Genomic DNA, 21441 nt, shown 5'->3' with positions numbered 1-21441 from the left:
AAGCCAACATAAGTGTTTCTCGTTCTCCAGCCCACTTAAGCCTCACTTTTTATTTTTCAGCATCTTTTATCTCTATATCATTGTGGCTGATTCTGGACTTTCTTTTTTATTATATGATAACTTCTCTTATATTATTCAGTATGCATTTTCAGGAAATGCTGATGGTCTGATAAGGTTACCTCTTTCCTTTATCAACACCACACTTTGCCCAGCCAGCCAAATTCCCGTATTTTGTGGATGAGTTTCTAAGGCTAGAGTTTGTGGGAACATTTTTATCACAAATAATTCTATTTCATGGTATGGTTTCATGGTCAAGACTTACAAGACCTGGTAATATACTGAGGAACAGATCTGAGGAGGTGACCATTTCTTCTGTCTCCGGATCATGAGACACAATTGGGGCAAGGCCACAGGAACCAAGGCAGAGCTCCTGCCCACCCACTAGGGTAACCGTTCTAACCTCAATCCTTAGAGACAGTATTAAATGCACCAGAGCAGCCTGGGCGCCTTGAGAGCCTGAGGCCAGCTCTCAGCAAAGAGCAAAAGGCTTAGTTATGGCTGTACGTCTGGACAAATCTTAGTCATAAAGATTCTCCTCAAAGACTCTGAAGCGATTTGAAGTCTCATTGGTACCAGTAACCGTGACACACGGACTTGTGTTCGATGGCTATCAGCATGAGGTGCATCTTCACGAAGCAGAGCCTGGGAAGGAAGACAAGCAATCGTGAGGCAAGCGAGGACAGCAGAGCACCAACCAGGTCACAATAATACGACGGACACTCTGTGCTGTCTGCCTGGGCGGACACCACCCCCTCCGCAGAGGGAGAGCCTCTCAAATGTGGAATGTTCGCTGGAAAGTGAATCCATCCTGGAGTAATGCAGAGCCTGTGCACCAACTGGGACAGAGATGAACCTATCCCGCACAGACTGTGAACCTCCAGGCTGCAGACACTCAGACTTACTCATCCTTATACCTTTTGTGTTTGTCACTGAGCCTGGTCTAGAGTGAGCCCTTTGTGGACACTGGGGAAAGAATGCATGGCACGAAAATGACGAAAGTGTTTCCCTTTACTTACCGGCAAACATCAGGAAAGCTCATTCCCGCAAAGTCATCAGAGAGGCGTTGAGTCAGGATTTTGTTCTTCAGGCCGCTAAAGAAATGTTTCTGCCAGGGCTCTTTAGGGCAGATCTGGAACACACATGAGGCACAGTGATGTGGAGAATGGATATTCAATATACAAATTGTGTATTCTGCTCAACACCAAACCAGTACCCATTGCATTCAGGTCCCAGAAAGGAGATTTGTCCTCGTGCTTAACTAGAGAAATGTCAAAGGAAGAACAAAAACTCTAACATACATCTCAACTATTTCCAGGGTGAAGTAGGAGCATAACAACTTAGTTCCTCCCCAGATGGCATCCACGCCTCCTGCTGGAAATTAATTCTTCTTCCAATAATTTCAGCAAGGTGGACTGGTTTTTGCGTCAGGAACAATAAGATGGTAAGAATAATGTGGAATCTAACTTGTCTCCCCCTAGATATGGCCGTGTAAGATTTTTTTAAAGAACATATTAGTTTTCTACTCACTGACTAACCATACACCACAAAGATGAAAATATTCATGACTTCTGCTCAGTATCAGAACCCTTCTTGGTTTAAATAAACTCAAAAAGCCATCCTGATCAATGGAAATGAGAACGTAAAAATCAAGGGCAGTGGTAGGCTTCTAGAGAAATGGGGGATGTGACAAAAGGATTTCTCTCAAAAAAAGCTAAATGTTGTCTAACTGGGGGCAGGGGGGCAGATGTTGCTGAGTAACTCATCTCTGACATCTGTGTAAGACCCCCAGGGATTCTGTTTTGCTCTATCTGCATTCTCCTCCATCCACAGCCATGAGAATCACCACCACGCTGCTCTGACAGGGCACGACGGGCCCCTTAAAGCCCAGAATCTCCAATGAAAGCCTGGAATTCCTAGGAACTCAGAAACACCACGGCAGTGGAGAGTTAAGGCCAGTTCAGAAACACTCCTCAGATGGTCATCTTGTGGTCTAGGAAGAACAAAACAAAAACAAACACACAAACAAAAAAATTCTGCCCTGCTAATAAAAAGGACCACCTCTTTCCAATACACCTCATCACCGTCTCAAGATGCAGCTGACTCTCTTGCATTTGCCCCCTTTCTTAAAGCCCTCTCCCTGTGCAGTTCAAGTCCCTAAGTCCTCATGACCAAAGAAACTGGCTTAGTGCTGCTAATCCAAGTGTTCCAGGTTCTGCAAGAGGGTAAAAAATAACCATAGACATGAAGACGTCCTGAGTCAGGTGGTTTCTTTTTTTTGCAATAAAGACATTTTATTTATTTTAACATCCTTATCAGAGTATAATTGCTTTACAGTGGTGTGTTAGTTTCTGCTTTATAACAAAGTGAATCAGCTATACATATACATATATCCCCATATCCCCTCCCTCTTGCGTCTCCCTCCCACCCTCCCTAACCCACCCCTCTAGGTGGTCACAAAGCACCAAGCTGATCTCCCTGTGCTATGTGGCTGCTTCCCACTAGCTATCTATTTGACATTTGGTAGTGTATATATGTCAAGGCCACTCTCTCACTTCGTCCCAGCTTACCCTTCCCCCTCCCCATGTCCTCAAGTCCATTCTCTACATCTGCGTCTTTATTCCTGTCCTGCCCCTACGTTCTTCAGAACTATTTTTTTTTTTTAAGATTCCATATATATGTGTTAGCATACAGTATTTGTTTTTCTCTTTCTGACTTACTTCACTCTGTATGACAGACTCTAGAAAAAACTAAAAATAGAACTACCATATGACCCAGCAATCCCACTACTGGGCATATACCCTGAGAAAACCATAATTCAAAAAGAGTCATGTACCACGATGTTCACTGCAGCACTATTTACAATAGCCAGGACATGGAAGCAACCTAAGTGTCCATCGACAGAGGAATGGATGAAGACGATGTGGCACATATATACAATGGAATATTACTCAGCCATAAAAAGAAACAAAATTGAGTTACTTGTAGTGACGTGGATGGACCTGAGTCAGTCTTTTTAAAATCAGAACAGGAAACAGGATCACAAGATGGATTTTGGATCTGGATAGTAGAATCGGGAGTGTGAATAAATCAGTTAGATTAGATCTAATCTAAATTTAAGCTTAAGGCAATCCTCTGTGCCTAGAACCAACTGGAGATGCTCCTCAGACTATGATTTCTCACCATATAATCAATACAGATCAACAGAGTCAGAATACATGGCATTGACCCAAGGCTTTCTAATCTGACTGCCCAGAAGTTTTACAAATATTCACTCAATACCTGGAAAAAAATCAGGTTATGAGTAGATTAGCAAGTCTTATTTCATAGATGCAGAAACTGACAGAGAAAGTTTAAGTGCCTAATCTGAGCAAAATTGGACATAAGACACTAGCATCCGGATCGTTAAACCTAAGTTAGCAGGTTTAAGTAACTAAATTAATTTTAGTTAATTAATTTAATTAATTACAGAATCTAAATCACCAGAGCAGAGTACAACATGAAAAAATCTTGCCCTGTTTAGAATTTCTGAAAGAGAGTTTCAGACTTCACTCCCCGCCACCAAAAAATCTTCATGACCACAAATCTCTCTTAATTCCTATCTTCCAAAAGCCACCTTATGAATATTGACAGGTGATCATCATCACTGAGGAGGTTCCAACTTTAGATAAACAAACAATTAAAAAAACCCCAAAAACCCAACAAACAACAACAGCAGTAAAGCCACAACAGGGCAGGCTGTACATCTCTTACCTTCTATATTTTCATGAAGGAGACCAAGTTTTCATATAGAGTTCACACTCTATTTTCTCTAGACACAGAGATTAAAAATCACAATCCTCACAGCACGTATTGCAGTTATCCTGCACTTTCTAAGCTTACAACACACAGGCAATGTCCTCACAAGCCATTTCCTGGGCTACACACAGTGACCACTAAGGGAAGGTTAAGGCATGTTCGCTGTATCATCACCAAGGCTCATTCCTACCGCCTGATGGTCGATTTTATTTCTCTGTATATGGCATCTCCTCGCATTCACAGGGGGAATTACTAGAGAATGCTGTGGTTTCCGGTTAGCATTTTGCTGACCAGAGTATCTCTTGAATCTTATACCTCTTTTGCTTTTCCTTAACAGCACCAAGGAAGGGACCAGAAAAGGTGTACAGATTTTTTTAAATTTATTGGACAAAGGAAATAAAGTGCAAAGAGAAGCCAAGAAGAGGCAAAGGTGGATGCATAATTAAATGGAGAGAAAGGTGTCTCTCTGGAGAGGTTCTGGACAATAGGATACCAGGCCCAGATGAGGGTTAGAACATCTTTCCCAGAGCATTTCACAGAGATGGCATTTGGAAGGCATACTATGTGCTACAGTATTTCATCCCAGTAGTCCATTTAGCCATTTATTTTGTCCCAAACAAAGGTATCAAAGGACCTGATGTAGGGCTTCCCTGGTGGCGCAGTGGTTGAGAGTCCGCCTGCCGATGCAGGGGACACGGGTTCGTGCCCCGGTCCGGGAAGATCCCACATGCCGTGGAGCGGCTGGGCTCGTGAGCCATGGCCGCTGGGCCTGCACGTCCAGAGCCTGTGCTCCGCAATGGGAGAGGCCACAACAGTGAGAGGCCCGCGTTAAAAAAAAAAAAAAAAAAAAAAAGACCTGATGTAGAAGACTGGGAGAAGATATTTAACAGCCAGAGGCACGGGGCATAGTGGTGAGACTGTAAGTCAGACAATTCTACATCTGCTACTTACTAACTTACTATTAGTTAGCGTCCATGACTGGGATACTACCTTGAAATATTGAGGGAAACACAAAATGTCCTTAAAATGCATGACACACAGTAGGCATTCAACATGTGGCTACTATTATTATTACTGCATAGAACATCCCAAAATAACCCGGAAAATTAGATTTTAATATTATTTGTATTATTATTTCTCTTTGATGAATATAATTTATTATTATGTCAATTACTTGGTATTTAACATATATTTAAATGTATGATTTCTCCACTAATAACATAACCTTTATTTATATTTCTACCTTCAATAACTCAAAGTGCTTCTACATTTATGAATACATTTACTGTCATAACGTCATGGATTGCCGGGAGGAAGCAGGGTTATGATTTCTATTTTGCAGGTAAATATTCTTAGGCAACAATAAGATAAACAACTTCTTCAAGGTCAGTGTGGTACTTGGGACTTCAATCTAAATGTCTCAATCCCTTCCCAGCTCAAGTAGAAGTCAAATCTCATTTCTTGGGGCTTTCTTGCTTCCCTCAATTTTTATTTTCTATTTCTGATATTAATTTATGAGGACATGGGGATAGAGCCAAGATTCAACATCAGTTTACAAGGTTACCTTCTTGTTTTGCTCAATAAATAGAGATGTCAGAAAGGTACCCAAGCCTGGCACCAAACAGCCTTGGGCGATAAATCCAAGCTTTAATTCAGCAAAGCAGATGATGTTGTCTCCAGTATTCCAGTTCCAGCTGGGGATCTTTGGCAGAAAAACCTGTTTCATGGTAGAAAGTAGTAGAAACAGACTTGTGGATACAGAGAACAAACTAGTGGTTACCAGTGGGAAGAGGGAAAGAGGGAGGGGCAAGACAGGGGAAGGGGATTAGGAGATACAAACTACTATGTATAAAGTAAATAAGCAGCAAGGACATAATGTACAGCACAGGGAAATATAGACATTATCTTGTAATAACTTAGATGCAGTGTAATCTATAAAAATATTGAATCACTACGTTGTACACCTGAAACTAATACGATATTGTAAATCAACTGTACTTCAGTAAAAGAAAAGAAAGTCAAATATTAGAAAGAAATATACCTCAAGAAAGCTCCCCGAATTTGCAATCATTTTGTTCGCTTGTTTTATGTTTTTGAAATATAATTAACGTATAAAATTATATTAGTTTCAGGTGTACAACGTTCAATATTTGTATATATTGTCAAAGGATGACCACAATAAGTCCAGTTAACATCCATCACTACTGTAATTACAAGGTATTTTCTCTTGTGATGGGAACTTCGAAATTCTATTCCCTTAGCAACATTTAAATATAAAATAAAGTATTATTAACTACAGTCACCATGACTCTTTTATACTAGAAATTTATACCTTTTGTTCCCGTTCCCCCATTTTGCCCACCCCCACCTCTGGCAACCACCAACCTGTTCTGTGAATCTATGAGCTCAGGGTTTCTTTTTTGCTGTTATTCAACATATGAATGAGATCACATGGTATTTGTTTTTCTCTGTCTGACTCATTTCACTTAGCATTATGCCCCTGAGGCCCACTCGTGTTGTTGCAAATGGCAAGATTTAGGTTTTTTTTATACTTTTTGAGAAGACTGTGTATTCTGGTGCTTTTGAACGCAATGTTCTGTATTTGTCTAAGTCATGAGGTATAATATGTTGTCTAAGGCCAATGTTTCCTTATTGATTTTTTTATCTGGATGACCTATCCATTGAAGAAAGTAGGGTATTAAAGTCCCCAACTATTATTGTATTGCTATTTCTCCGTTTAGATTTGTTAACATCTGCTTTATAAATTTAGGTCCTCCTACGCTGGTGTCATAAATATTTACAAATGTTATATCCTCTTGTGGGATTGACCCTTTTGATAATGTAATGCCCTTCTTCTTCTCTTATTACAGTCTTTGTTTTAAAGTCTATTTTGTCTGATATAAGTATAGCTTCCCCAGATTTCTTTTGCTTTCCATTGGCATGGAATCTATTTTTCCATCCCCTCACTTTCAGTCTGTGTCCTTATATCTAAGTTTCTTGTAGGCAGCGTATAGATGGGTCTTATTTTTTTTGTCTATTCAGCCACTCTATGTCTTTTGATTAGAAAATTTAGTCCATTTATATTTAAAGTAATTATTGGTAAGTATGTATTTACTGCCATTTGTCAAGTGTTTTCTGAAAGTTTTATAATTCCACCGTTCCTTTCTTCTCCTCTTGCTCTCTTCATCTTTGATTTGATGACTTTCTGTAGCAGTATGCTTAGATTCCTTTCTCTTTATCTTATTTACTATAAATTTTTGCTTTGTGGTTACCATGAAGCTTGCATAAAACAACCTACAAGTCTCTTTTAAGTTGATAGTAACTTAAGTTTGATCACATCAAAAGCTCTATATTTTTATCCCCACAACCCAAGTTTTATTTTTGATATTACAATTTACATCTTTTTATTTTATGTATTATTTTACAAATTATTGTAGTTATTTACTGCTTTTGTCTTTTAATCTTCATACTAGCTTTGTAAGTGATTAATCCATCACCTTTACAACATTAGAATATTTGGAATTTTACTATATATTTACCTTTACCAATGAGACTTATACTTTCATATGTTTACCTTTTACTAATTATCCCTTTCATTACAGCTTCAAGAAGTTCCTTTAACATTTCTTGTAAGGTCTGTCTATCGGTGATGAACTCCTTTAACTTTTGCTTGTCTGGAAACCTCTTTATCGTTCCTTTGATTCTGAATGACAACTTTGCTGGGTAAAGTATCCTTGGTTGGCAGTTTTTTTTCTTTTTCTTTTAGCACTTTGAATATATTGTGGCACTGCCTTCTGGCCTGCAAAGTTTCTGTTGAAAATCTGCTGATAATCTTATGGGAGTTCCCATATATGTAACAAGTTGTTTTTCTCTTGCTACTTTTAAAATTCTCTCCTTGTCCTCAACTGTTGACACTTTAATTAGAATGTGCTTGATATGGATCTCTTTGGGTTCCTTTTATTTGGAACTTTCTGGGCTTTGTGGATCTGAATATCTGTTTAGGAAAGTTGACAGCCATTAACTCTTCAAGTCAGTTCTCTACCCATTTCTCTCTCCCTTCTCCTTCTGGGACTCCTATAATGTGAATGTTGGTCCACTTGATATTGTCCCATAAGTCCCTTTAAGCTATCTTCACTCTTTTTTATTCTTTTTTCTTTCTGCTGCTCTGATTATGTGAGGTCTACACTCTCTATCCTATCTTCAGGTTTGCTGATCCTTTCTTCTGCTTCCTCTGGTCTGCTGTTGAACCTCTCTATTATGTTTTTTTTTTTGCAGTTCAGTTATTGTATTCCTCAGCACTGTGACTTCTATTTGGTACTTTTTAATATTTTCTATCTCTCTGTCGAAATTTTCACTTTGTTCATCCATTCTTCTCCTGCCCAGTGAGCATCTTTATGACTGTTACTTTAAACTCTCCATCAGAAAAGTAGCTTATATCCTTTTCATTAAGGTCTTTTTCTGAGGTTTTGTCTTGTTGTTTTGTTTGGAAGATATTCCTCTGTTTCTTCCTTTTATTTGACTCTCTGTGTTGGTTTCTGTGCATTGGACAAAAAAGCCACCTCTCCTTGTCTTGAATGAGTGGACTTGTGTAGTAGATGAATCTTATTGTTCAACGCTGCCCTAGCCCTTGGTTGTTTCTCAAACCCTTGGCATTGTCCAATCTGCCTACTTTATTTTTAGTGGCTCCCAGTACTTAAGGGTGTGCCAAGACCTGTCCATGGCCCCAAGGGGAGGATCTCAGTCAGCACCTAAATTCAGAATGACTGGACTCCAGACCATCAGGCAACAGCTTTTAAAGTATGTAAACATAACTCTTTCCAAATTTACATTTTTATGTAATTAACAATCTTAATGGGGCTCCAAATTTCACCTGCAACTGGCAAAAGCTTTTTGTGTGTAGACTCATTATAAAGTAATAAGTTCATATATTACTTAGATGAACTAAGTTCATTTAGTTCTACAGACTAAAACGGGAGGAGACTGAACAGGCTATAATGTTACAATACCTTGTTATGGGACTGAAGTATCTGTATGATGACTCTGGTATTAGGGTAATAGTTCTTGATAGAGAGCACCCTACAAAAATAAAAAATATGCTCATTAGTGATGTGCCATATCCAATGTCTTTACGATATAATTCAATTCAAAGTTAAGTTGATGTGTGGGTAAGCACAGGAAAAGAGCACATTATAAAGTTCATTGTTATGATCTTCAATAGCACACACATGGAAGAGTGCTATGGTTTCAGTGACTCAGTAAATTAAATCTATGGAAAGGTAAGCTTTTGGTATTAAGAGTGGTCTTCTGGGAGCAATTCCTGAGGAGGAAATAATCAGTTTCATATATTTTAGTCTTCAAACTCAAACACATTAATTACAGAAAAAAACAGAGACTGAATTGCTATCTATAGCTCAAAGTAGCTAACAGACTGTCTAATCCAACTTTCTTATTTTACAAATTAAGAAACTAAGATCTATCTTGTATTTACTGTACGTTACAAGTTCTCAGCCTTCTCTTGCTTTTTGTAGAGTCACCTTCAGCTACGTGTATTTATTCTGCTCTGGGGGCCAACAGTTCATCTGGGTTAGGTACAATGGCATTGCCCTCACAATGACAGTTTGAATCTCTTACCACAAATTGAGTTCCTGCTCATAGATAGTTCACAGTTCAAGATGGTAACACTAATCCTAGCCATCTTGAAAATACTGCCAATAGTCAAAAGCACATCATACTGAACCATGCACAATCTTTCACTAGGACTACTGGAGAAAAACCCCAGTAAATAAAGTCTAAGAATAAGGTTCACAAACCACAAATGCCGTCTTTATTTCTGAGGGGCTGTTAGTCAGAATGGTGCTATCTGAACAGTTATCAGTTATTCGTATGCTTGCTTTTTAAATTTAGACAGCTATTATCCCTACGGAACTCCAGGAAAGTAAGTGGAGAAACACATTGACACACAGTAAACTCTATTTTGATTTCCTTTTTCATACATCTGCAGAGTCTCTGGGGCCAAAAAATAAGGCAGAAACCTGGAATATGATGAACCCTGTGCTGTGATACATGACATCTGTTTAGTCCTATGCATGGGGCTTTATTTTAAAAGAGGTAAAAATAAGATCAGCATTGGAGCATGTAAGACACAGTGCCAGCTTCTTACCTCATAATGTTTGAAGTGTCTTCAGCATGTGAATCACTGCACAGAGGGTTGGCTATAATCAGGCATGCTTCTGCAGAGTCCACCTATTCTTCAAGATTAAACAGCAGCCACCTTGTTAATTATATATGGGAAATGCTTACGTGTTCCCCTTTGGGGTTTTCTTATGGTTTCATCATACAATTTCCAAAAAGAAAGAGAGCACACTTGGGAGGGACTTGTGATAAGGATGTCTTTACATCAGAATCACAGTCCAGCAAATGCTGAAAGGGGCTGCATAGACGGACCAGAGTCTCCCAACACAGATGTAGATTGCTTTAAAATGGAACAAGTGCATAATGATATTTTTCCTATGATCCAGAAACGTCAATTTATGACTAGTGATGAGTAATAAGATCTTTTTAAGCAACTTCCTGTATAGTTATTAACCTTTCAGAATAGCAAAAAAATTACTGAAGTGGCTCTTATAACCCCAAGTTGCAGGAAAGAGAAAGATTATACTGTGTTTGTCAATTTTTGCTTCAATTCTTTGTGTTGACTCTATAGATCTCTGCTTTAAAAAACTGCACCTTTTGCTCCATATGATTGTGAGAAACCTAAAACATGAGAGGAAGTTGGCCTTCATCTTAAACGCAAGATGTCTAGAGGGTTGGCTGTTGCTCATCTCTTTTAGTCTCGGCCTAACTGGGATCTCTGCGATTTTCCTTCATGCCTTTCCTATCAGAGGGCATATCAGTGTGCTTAGGAGAAGCCGGTAAAAGCTGACAGACTCCTAGAAATCTGTCATCTGGTAAGAATCCCACTTGGATAGAAAGATCTAACACACTTCTGCTATCCACAACTTTTTCAGATGTCTTAGACTGATAACATAAAACTGTTCTAGATAGAGAATTTAGTGAAATTAAAAAATTTAAATATAAATGTAGGTAAATAGTGAGGTCTGCTTGGTATCTGTCAAGAAGGATTTGGAGGTCAATTACTAACATTTCTTTATGATCAGTTTTTAAAGTTGAAGAAGTTGTATTTCCCCCAATTCAAGAGTCTGGAGTAATCCTTTGGGAAGAGCAATACACACTATTGTCTTAATTGCTGCAGCTTAGGAAAACGACAAGGAGGAAAAGAACTAGATCTCACCGCAACTCGCCTCAGATCCTCCCACTTCAGTGCAGATCCAGAAACGAAAGTTGTATAGGCCATGTAGCACTTAAATATGGTTTCCAATTCCAAAGAAGGAGGAACCCTGGATAAAGAGCATAGTGCCAGGTATGGAAAAAGAAGATTGGCTTTGGTTTAGAGACTGTTACATTATTTAGTGCATTTAATAAAAACTCTAATCTTCTCTTGGAAAACATCCATCCTCCATTATTAATCCACGTGCTTAGGTGATGTGGACACCACTAGCCTAATTCCAGAAATGGGTCTGAAGCTCAGGGGCAATCAATCACAGAGACATGAAAAAATACAAATCAGATTAATGCAAAAAAAAGGGGGGAGGGAATTACTAAGAACAAAGAAGTTCAGGACCAATGAAAACATTTCAATTATTCAAAAAGACATAGCATTCTAAAACAACTATGAATTTAATAAAATAGCTTCTAAATATACAAAAAATTTTAACAAAATGAGAGAAATACATGAACCTGCCACTGTAATGACAGATTTCAAAGCATCTCTCTCAATTACTGACAGATCAAGGAGAAAAAATAATCGTTTGATATTTATAAATTCTGCAAACAATATTTAAGATATCTAATTTAAATTTTTTTCACCTTTATTGAGGCAAAATTGACAGTTAAAATCGTAAGATATTTAGTGTACAACATGATGATTTGATGTATGTATACATTGTGAAAGGATCCCTCCCATTATTTAATTAACACATCCATCACCTCACATATTTACCTTTTTGGGGGGTGATGACATTTAAATTCTACTCTCCTAGCAAATTTCAGTGATACAATACAGTGTTATCAACTATAGTCACCATGTTTTACGTTAGATCCTTAGACCTTATTCATCTTAAAACTGAAAGTCTGTACTATTTTTACCAACCTCTCCCTATTTCCCCCAATCCCCAGACCCTGGCAAACCATCTTTCCACTTTCTGTTTCTGTAAGTGTGGCTTTTTAAAAAAATTCCAGATATAAGTGACACCATGCATTTGTCTTTCTCTCTCTGGCTTATTTCACCAGCTTATAATGCCTGCCAGGTTCATCCATGTTGTTGCAAGTGACAGGACTTCCTTCCTTTTTAGGGTTGAATGATATTTCATATCATTCAAATATATATATATATATATATATATATATATATATATATATATATATATATATATATATATATATATATACATACACACACCACATCTTCTTTATTCATTCATCCATACATGGAAACTTAGGTTGTTTCCATATAATGGCTATTGTGAATAATTCTAATTTTCCTCAACAGCACACAAATATTTACCAAAATGATAATTTACTTGACCAATAAGGAAAGCCTCAACACACTGCCAAAAAAAAGCTGCTGTACATATAATGACCTCTGATCACAGTACAATTAAAGTAAAAGTTAATAACAAAAAAATTAAAAAATATTCATCATAGTTGGAAATTTTGAAAAACAGACTGCTAAAAATCTCATGAGCTATGAAGAAATTATAATGAAATTTATAAAATTCTTAGAAATTAATTATGTGAAAACACTAAATATCTAAGTCTTTGGATACAATAAAAGCCTGCTTTAGGGGAAAGTTACAGTTTGGGACATTAATATTGGAAGAAACCCAAGAAATAAGAAGAAAAGAGACAATAAACACAAGAGTGCAAACAATGAAATAGAAAAGAAAAATAAAAGAGAGAAGATGAACAAAGACAAAGGCTGGTTCTTTGAAATAAAAGTCACTCATATAATAGGCAAAGCTGTAGTAAAATTGATGGAGAAAAAGAGAAGACAAAAATGACTCATAATATTGAAAGAAGATAAAAATACCTACAGGCAAAGTAGAGATTAAAGATAATAATCAAAGAATACATCAACCAACCAAATGCGACAGCTTTTAAAACTCAGACAAGGGCTTCCCTGGTGGCGCAGTGGTTGGGAGTCCGCCTGCCGATGCGGGGGGCGCGGGTTCGTGCCCCGGTCCGGGAGGATCCCACGTGCCGCAGAGCGGCTGGGCCCGTGGGCCATGGCCGCTGAGCCTGTGCTCCGCAACGACAGTGAGAGGCCCGCGTACCGCAAAAAAAAAAAAAAAAACAGACAAAATAGACAAATTACTAAAAATAGATCTTACCAGAACTAACTCTAGAAGACTATTAAAGGAAATGAAGTTTAGTTTAAAATCTCTCAAAACTAAACAAAAACGAACAAAACACATACACAGACCCACACACTAAACACAATTTTTAAAACCACCAGTTCTAAATGGTTTAGCAGGCAACTTCTACCACACTTTAAAGCAACAAATAATCCCATTTTTATACAAAGTCTTTCAAACACCTTAAAAATAGAGAATGGTCCCCAACAAATACTACAAAGCCAAAATAACCATTATAGCAAAACTATTAATTTAATTCATCACATTAACAAATTAAAAATTACACAGCCACCTCAGATGCACAAAAAAAGTTGATTAAAATATCTTTTCACAGTTAAGAAATAAAACTCATGGTATATTAGGAAGAGAAAAGAATATCCTTAACCAAATAAAGAGTATCTTTAAAATAAAAAGGATGGCCTTAGTGGGAAAATATTAGAAAAGCTTTCTTTAAAATGAGAAATGAAGAAGAGAGACAACTATTGCTTTTTTCTCAACATTATATTGGATGTCTTCGCAAGAGCAATAAGAAAATAAAGATACACTGTACACATAAGGGTTAGAAAGGAAGAAATAAACTCTCTTTATCTGAACTAATATGATTATTTACATAGAAACCCCTAAACACTACAGAAAAATAAAGAGAGGCTAATTTAACAATATGGATGAATGGAAGATTAATACACAAAGGTCAACTCTGGTTTTTCATACCAAAAGCAAACAAGTAGAAAATACAGTAAGACATTATTTCAAATATATCAGAAAATATCAAGTACTTATAAATATATATGTCACATATATTTATTACATATATACATATGTAAAATTACGTAATATATAATAAACAGCAAGCCTGGGAAATTATACAATATTATTGAGACACTAAATGAGATCTAAATAAGTAGACAACCATAGTATAGTCAGAGTTAGAAAGAATTTGTAACACAAAGAATCAATTTTAAACCAAACTTTCAATTAGATTCCTCCCATCAATTTCCACAGGGTTTTTCATAGTTCGTGATAAAATGATTAAAAAATTTATATGAAAGATAAAGGGCCAAGAAGAGCTTGTCAACTATTGGAAAAAGAAGAACAAGGAGGGAAAACCTGCCCTAAGATGTATAAGGATTAATTATGAATCTTTAGCAATTAAAAAAGCATAGTATTAATGCAGTAAGAGATAAACTGATTAAAAAAAACACAGAATAGACCTATTTATACTGGTAGCATGTCAGATCACTGAGGGGAAAAGCGTTTATTCAATAACTAGCATTGACAAAATGGTTATCTATGGAAGAAGCTGAAGTTTTATTCATGCGTCACGCCATAAAAAAACAAATTGCAGTATAATTAGAGATTTAAACATCAACAAAAATTAAAAATTCTTAATAGGAAATGTAATTAAATATCTTTAAAATACTGGGATATGGAAAAATTCCTAAACAAACACCAAAAAAAATCATTAAATACAATTGAAATGATTGAAAATTTGAACTATAATAATATTAAAAACTTTTGAATATCAAAATACTTCTCATACTCAGTGAAAAGACAAGTTATAAACTGGAAAAATATAGTTACAATTCAGATCACTGATGAACAGTTAGCGTCAAGAATACATTAAGCACTCCTAGAAATTAAATAAGAAAAGCCCCACAAACAATCCAATAGAAAAACAGGTAAAATGCATGAGTAGGCTTTTCACGGAAAGAGGAAACATGTATGGCTAATAAACATGAAGAGAAACTCCATACTTAGTGATAAGAGGCTTAGAAATCAAAACCACGATGAGATTCCACTTTACACTGATTCCACTGCAAAGATTAACAAGTATGACCATGCCAGTTGTTAGAAAGAATGCAGATGTACAACTACACAAAGTCCCTTACCGATTGCTGATAAGCTTGAAAAATGGTGCAACCACTAGTAAAAAATGATACTATCTCTCAAAAATGAACATTCACATTCTTCACACCATTAAACCACCCTCCCCCCACACACACATACACAGACACTCTTGCACAGGTCCACTAAGAGCCATACATAAGCCATGTTAATAATAAACTTATTTCCAATAGAAAAATCTAGAAACAATGCAAATCACACCAAGAGTGGATAAATAAACTAAGGTTTACTCTGTCAATGAAATATCATATAACAGTAAACAATTAACTACAGCAACACTCAGAAAAATGAGTGTATCTTAGAAATATAAAATGAGGAAAATCTAAGTACCACAAGATTCCACTGGTGTGATCTTCCTTCTGTAAAGTTAAACACAGATAAACATTTTAAGACTGTACATAATTGCAATAAAACTATAGGAGAGATAAAGAATGATGATGATGTACAGAACAACTGAGAGCAGTATGAAATGTGGGTAGGATCATATAGTTAGATACGGGTTCTGTCCTAAATTTTGTCTTGATGGTGAGTTCATGTACTGGTACTTAGAGCATTATTAAAAACAGCTACTTACAAAAACAAACAACCAAAATGTGCTTATGTATAAGTCAAGTACAAAGGTTGTTGTAAGAATTACGATAAATCCAATTCTAATTTCCCAACACTAAAGAAGAAAACTAAATCTAGTTATGTCATCCCTCTGCTGAAAATCCTCCAAGAATTCAGGACTGACTCGGAGAAAAGGCAACTTCCTTAAAGCCAAATCCTTATAATAGACTATACAATACTTTTGTTATCTGGCCCACTATCAACTGCAATATTTGGAAATTCTCTGAATTTGTCAATCCTCTTGAGTAAAACTTCCCCTATTCCCTTAAAACATATGTGAACAAGTGAGAGCTTTGCATGTTTTCATATATTAAACATCACTAGAGCTGGGGCCTTTGTTTTCAGGCATAGTAAACTAGATAATTTCAGCCAACCTTCTACTAAGGATATATAAAAATGCTGGATGAAATATAAAAACATCTAATAAATCATGAAAGATATAACCAGGCCGTGAAGAATTTCCAGGCCAAAATCTAGAAGAAATCAAAGTCTTAGAGGTTAAGTCCAGTCCCCCCACCCCGCAAAGCATTTAGTAATTCAGAAGATACAGCTACCAAACTGAGCTAACATTCTGGTGATATCATAGGGTAAGGGGTCCAAAAACTTCCAGCTCCCCTGACACACAAAATGAAGACTTTAGTAACTTCTCCAAATTTTAACCTGGCATAACAAAGGTATGCAGGCATAGAAAAAGTGTAAAATTGAATAAATTAGTTTTCAGATGTACTTTCATTCTGAGTTTGTCACCTGGGTAGTACAGTGAACATCGAGCGTTGAATTTGGATTTACGTGGTCCTAAGGCACAAGTGCCCCATTGTACTTGGAAGAAGTAAATAAATATCCTCTCAGGGGGCTTCCCTAGTGGTGCAGTGGTTGAGAATCTGCCTGCCAATGCAGGGGACATGGGTTCGAGCCCTGGTCTGGGAAGATCCCACATGCCGTGGAGCAACTAGGCCCGTGAGCCACAATTACTGAGCCTGCACGTCTGGAGCCTGTGCTCCGCAACAAGAGAGGCCGCAATAGTGAGAGGCCTGCGCACCGCGATGAAGAGTGGCCCCCGCTTGCCACAACGGGGCAAGAGAAAGCCCTCGCACAGAAACAAAGACCCAACACAGCCATAAATAAATAAATAAAATTAAAAAATAAGTCCTCTCTGGAAGAATGTAATATTTTTCTAGGCAACAAGTTATTTCCATAAATATTTTTTAATAGAAGAATAAGCACATAATCTAAGACAAAAAAGCACACAAAGAAAAGAAAATACAATGTGTAACAACCAGTGGAAACAACAGACAAGAAAAACCAAGGACTTAAGACATTGAATTACTGGACACAAACTACAACACAATTATGTTTATTTTATTGAAATAAATAAAAGGTAACCTTGGAAACACAAGAAACTATGGAAACAGAATATTTGATAAAGAACCAAATATAAATTCTGGAACTGAAAAATACAATAACTCAAATTAAAAACTCAATGAATGAGTTTGTAAATAGATTAAACACAGATAAAGAGAGAAGTAGGAACCTGGAAGGTAGTTCAGAATAAAGTATCCAGAATGTAATACAGAGATACAAAAAAGAGGAGAAATACAAAACAGAGGGTAAGAAATATATTTGGCACAGTAAAAAAAGGACTAACATAATTGAATTCCCAGAAAAGGAGGAGAAAGAACATAGTGACAAGGGCAATATATGAAGAAATAATTGAGACTCTTCCAGAAATGGTGGAAAACACCAAGCCGGAGACTCAGGAAGACTCATGAATACTAAGCACAATAAATTATCAGAAATTCAAAACTACACACATCATAGTAAATGTATAACATACTCTCACATTAAGTACAACGCATAATTTTTTAAGAAGATAATTCATTAAAGAAGATAGTTTAACAGCCTTCTTAATAGCGACAACAAAAGCCAGAAATCAACAGAATAATACTTTCATGGTTCTTAAGGATAAAATGTGGCAGCTTAGAACTCTATATCCATAAAATTATCTTTCAAGAATAAAAAGAAAATAAAGATGTCTTTACATTAAAAAAAAAAGAGCTTGTCACTGGCAGATCTGCACTTAATTTAGGATAAAAATGGGCAAAAAGAAGCATAATAGAAAATAATAGGAAGAAGAATATGTATATATTAAATCGCCTTACTGTATACCAGAAACTAACATGACGTTGTAAATCAACTACATTCTAATTTAAAAAATGGGCAAGATAACAGCCATTTCATAAGAGGGAACCCAAATGACTTATATATATGAATATATGCTTGGCCTCATTACTAACCGGAAAAATTAGATCATAAACCACAATAAGACACACTGTCTTGCAAAACATTATCCCAAAGAATGGCTAAAACTAAAAAGACTGATGTTTCTAAGTGTTAGGTAGGATGGGAAGCTACATTTCCAAGCGGTAGTAAGGCTGTATATGGTGAAAGGAGCTCTCAGGGCTGCTGGTGGAAGTGCAGACCAGAAAAAAACATTTTGAATGACTGACAGTTCTGTTACAGGAAGATTTACTACCCTGCAATTTAATGCCTGGGGACCTGGGAACATATATAAGAATTTTCAAAGCAACATCCTTCATAATAGACAAAATTGAGGAGAAATGTCAACCAACAGTAGAATGGATTAAGAAAAATTGTGGTGTATTCATATAATGGAATGCTCTACTACACAGCAATGAAAATGAATAGGTACAGCTACATCCAGCTGCAACAACGATGAATCTTACAAACGCATTATTGAGGTAAATAAATTTATATTCCATTTATGTGAGTTTAAAAACAGGAAAAACTTAAATATTCTAAATAAACATAGGAGATAGGATAATTAATAAATGTAAGATATAAAGTCAAAATCATAATTATCTCTAGGGACGAAAGATTGGGTTATTATTGGGGAGGGTTTTCCTGGGGTGCTGGCAATAGAATATATCTTGATCTGGGTGGTAGTTACATGGGTGTTCACTTCATAGTAATTCATTTTAATGTGTATTGTAATTCTATGTAATTTTCTTTCTGAGTTATAATTTGGGATAAAGAGTTTTAAGCATGCTGCTTAATTATTACCTTGCTATTTTTAAAATAAATGTAAGTTCTAAGGTATTTTTTCTAAGCTCCAGTGACTCCTGTGCAACTCTTGGGAATTTTTCACTCAACTTTTGTTCTTGTGAGATTATTTAATGTTGAAAAAGTTAGAAAATATTTATTGCTATGCATGTGATATATCTACTGGAAAATATTTAATGATAGACATATAAAAAGGAGGCGATCATTAAGTACCAGAAAAAAATCTGAGGAAATGTACTGTTATCAAAGACCAACATTTATCAGCCATAATGATATAAACACTGTCGCTGTAATTACAAATTAGCAGATAACTACAATGGAACAACTGAAGAAGGGAAAGTGGTGCAGAGGGATGAATAATATACATCTGCAAAATATCAGGTGATGAATAAATACTGTGTACAACTGAGGAGTCAAAAGAGTGATAAAACAGATTTAAACTTAGAAGAAATAGTTATCTCTGAGCAGTAAGACTGGAAAAATAGGAAGGGGTTAAATATTTGGTGATAAGTATTTTGCGATTTGATGTGTAAGTTATGTTCCTATATTACTTTCTGGAATAGTACTATCTTCTGGATTCCTACACGGATCTGCCCCATCCCTCAACAACTGCTGAATTAGGTGACCCCTACATCAGCGGTCCCCAACCTTTTTGGCACCAGGGACCGGTTTCATGGAAGACAATTTTTCCATGGATGGGAGGTGAGGCGGTGGATGGTTCAGGCGGTAATGTGAGCGATGGGGAGCGGCAGATGAAGCTTCGCTCGCTCGCCTGCCACTCACCTCCTGCTGTGCGGCCCAGTTCCTAACAGGCTGCGGACAGGTGGGTTCAGGACCCCTGCCTTACATGTTATGACAACGTGCCTGTGTGTACATGATTTTCATTTATCCTGATCAGCATTATTGCACCTTTCCAATCTGAGAACTGATATCTTTTTTCAACTCTAGAAAGTTTTCATCTTTTCATTTGATTGTGAAAAACTGCACATATACAAAGTGTATAGGATGTATGCATTCAATATAAAGAATAATAAATCAATATTTATGTACCCACTCAGGCACAATAACAATACAAATTACTCAAGGAAATAAATATCTCATCATTATTCACTGTTGTATACTCTCTAAGCCTAGTTATCTGGTCTTCTGGATGTTTTGAGAGCTACAGAATATCAACTTTTTTTTCTGTTAATTTAGCCATAGTTAGTTTTTGTTGAATGCTACTAGTTATCCTGAATTATAGAAACATAAATTAATATTTTACCTTTATGACATTTTATAATATAATATCTTGGATATTGTTTTGCTTTAAATAATAAGTAACCAAAGAAAGAAAAGTGTCAATTTCTGTATCAGTTACCTAGGTTTGCACAAAATCTGGCACAATCTTTGTGGCTTAAAATAATGAGTTATTATTTCTTGAAATTCTTTGTTTTGACTGGGCTCAGCTGGGTGAGTCTTCTGCTCCATGCAGTTTTGTTGGAGACATGACTCTGTTTAGCTGAGAGCTCTAGTGGGCTAGAACCTCTGAGATGGCATCACTTACAGGTCTGTTGCCTCAGCTGGGCTTCTGGAGGAGCTGGCAGCTGGATGGGCCTCCTACCCCTGGAGGAGGAGGTGAACTTCTTACATAGTGGTCCAGGGTTTCAAGACACTGAGCGCAGAAGGTGATAGGCTCTTTATGGGTTGGTCCTTTAACTGGCTCAGTCATTTACACGTTTCATTGGTTAAAATGAGTCAAAAGGCCAGCCCAGATCAATAGAAGGGAAGCTAGAAGACTCCACATTTGATGGGAGGAGGAGAATATGTGTAAACATTTGGGAGGGGTTTCTGGTAGCCATCTTTTAAAAAACAATCTACCACAGTCTTCCCTCTGCTGAATTCTATTTCTCAAGTTAAGTCAAAGGCCAGCACAAGTTTATTGAGAGGAGCAGCATGAATGTACAGTAAGGAAAGGTAATGTGAACCTCTGCACCAAAGGAAAATCCACCACAATCACAGACTGTGATAATTGCTTTAAAGCAAATAAATGGAGTGATGAGACAGGAGGATTAGAAGACGTTAATTTAGATAAGTTGGCCAGGGAAGGACTCTGAGTGCTGGGAGATGAAAATAAATCAGTCACATAAAGCTGAAGAGCTTCTGAGCAGAAAGAACAGCTCAATAAAGTAGCCTTTACAGAAGTTCAGGAGAGACAAGATAGGAACTTTGAATACGGTTGTGAGAGTGGAGACAAAATGGTAGAATTAGGATTTATGTAGGAGATGCAATTGATGATGAACGTGTACACAGGATTTGAGGGAGACAGTAAAGTCAAAGACAACTCCTAGTTTTCTGTTTTAAGGAGCGGCATTGATGAGGTCCCACTTGCTGAGATAGGAAAAGCTGTTTCCTTTCCTTCTTGTTTTTTAATTTTAAATTTTTTAATTTGCCTTGTGAGATGGAAAAGTTGGACATTAAATCATGAGTTTACTTTTGAGAATGTTGAGTCTGAGGGGCCTTTGAAACACCGGGGTGG

At 36.8% G+C, this 21441-nt stretch overlaps 1 protein-coding gene across 1 annotated transcript in view; it reads right to left on the bottom strand.

Annotated features, from left to right (window-relative positions):
• KCNU1 (potassium calcium-activated channel subfamily U member 1) overlaps positions 1-21441 on the bottom strand; it is a gene marked incomplete at both ends in the record, with an annotated part of 144102 nt that overhangs the window by 91245 nt on the left and 31416 nt on the right. The window contains 6 exons of the mRNA XM_082863614.1: positions 634-702; positions 1077-1189; positions 5420-5572; positions 8862-8931; positions 10016-10098; positions 11147-11252. Coding sequence (XP_082719740.1) covers positions 634-702; positions 1077-1189; positions 5420-5572; positions 8862-8931; positions 10016-10098; positions 11147-11252 — 594 coding nt within the window. The remainder of the gene's footprint in view (positions 1-633; positions 703-1076; positions 1190-5419; positions 5573-8861; positions 8932-10015; positions 10099-11146; positions 11253-21441) is intronic.

The sequence above is a fragment of the Leucopleurus acutus genome (assembly GCF_964270905.1).
Source record: "Leucopleurus acutus genome assembly, chromosome: 21".
Taxonomy (NCBI): Eukaryota; Metazoa; Chordata; class Mammalia; order Artiodactyla; family Delphinidae; genus Leucopleurus; species Leucopleurus acutus.
The sequence above is the reverse complement of the archived record's forward strand: the minus strand, read 5'-3'. Positions and strand labels throughout refer to the sequence as shown.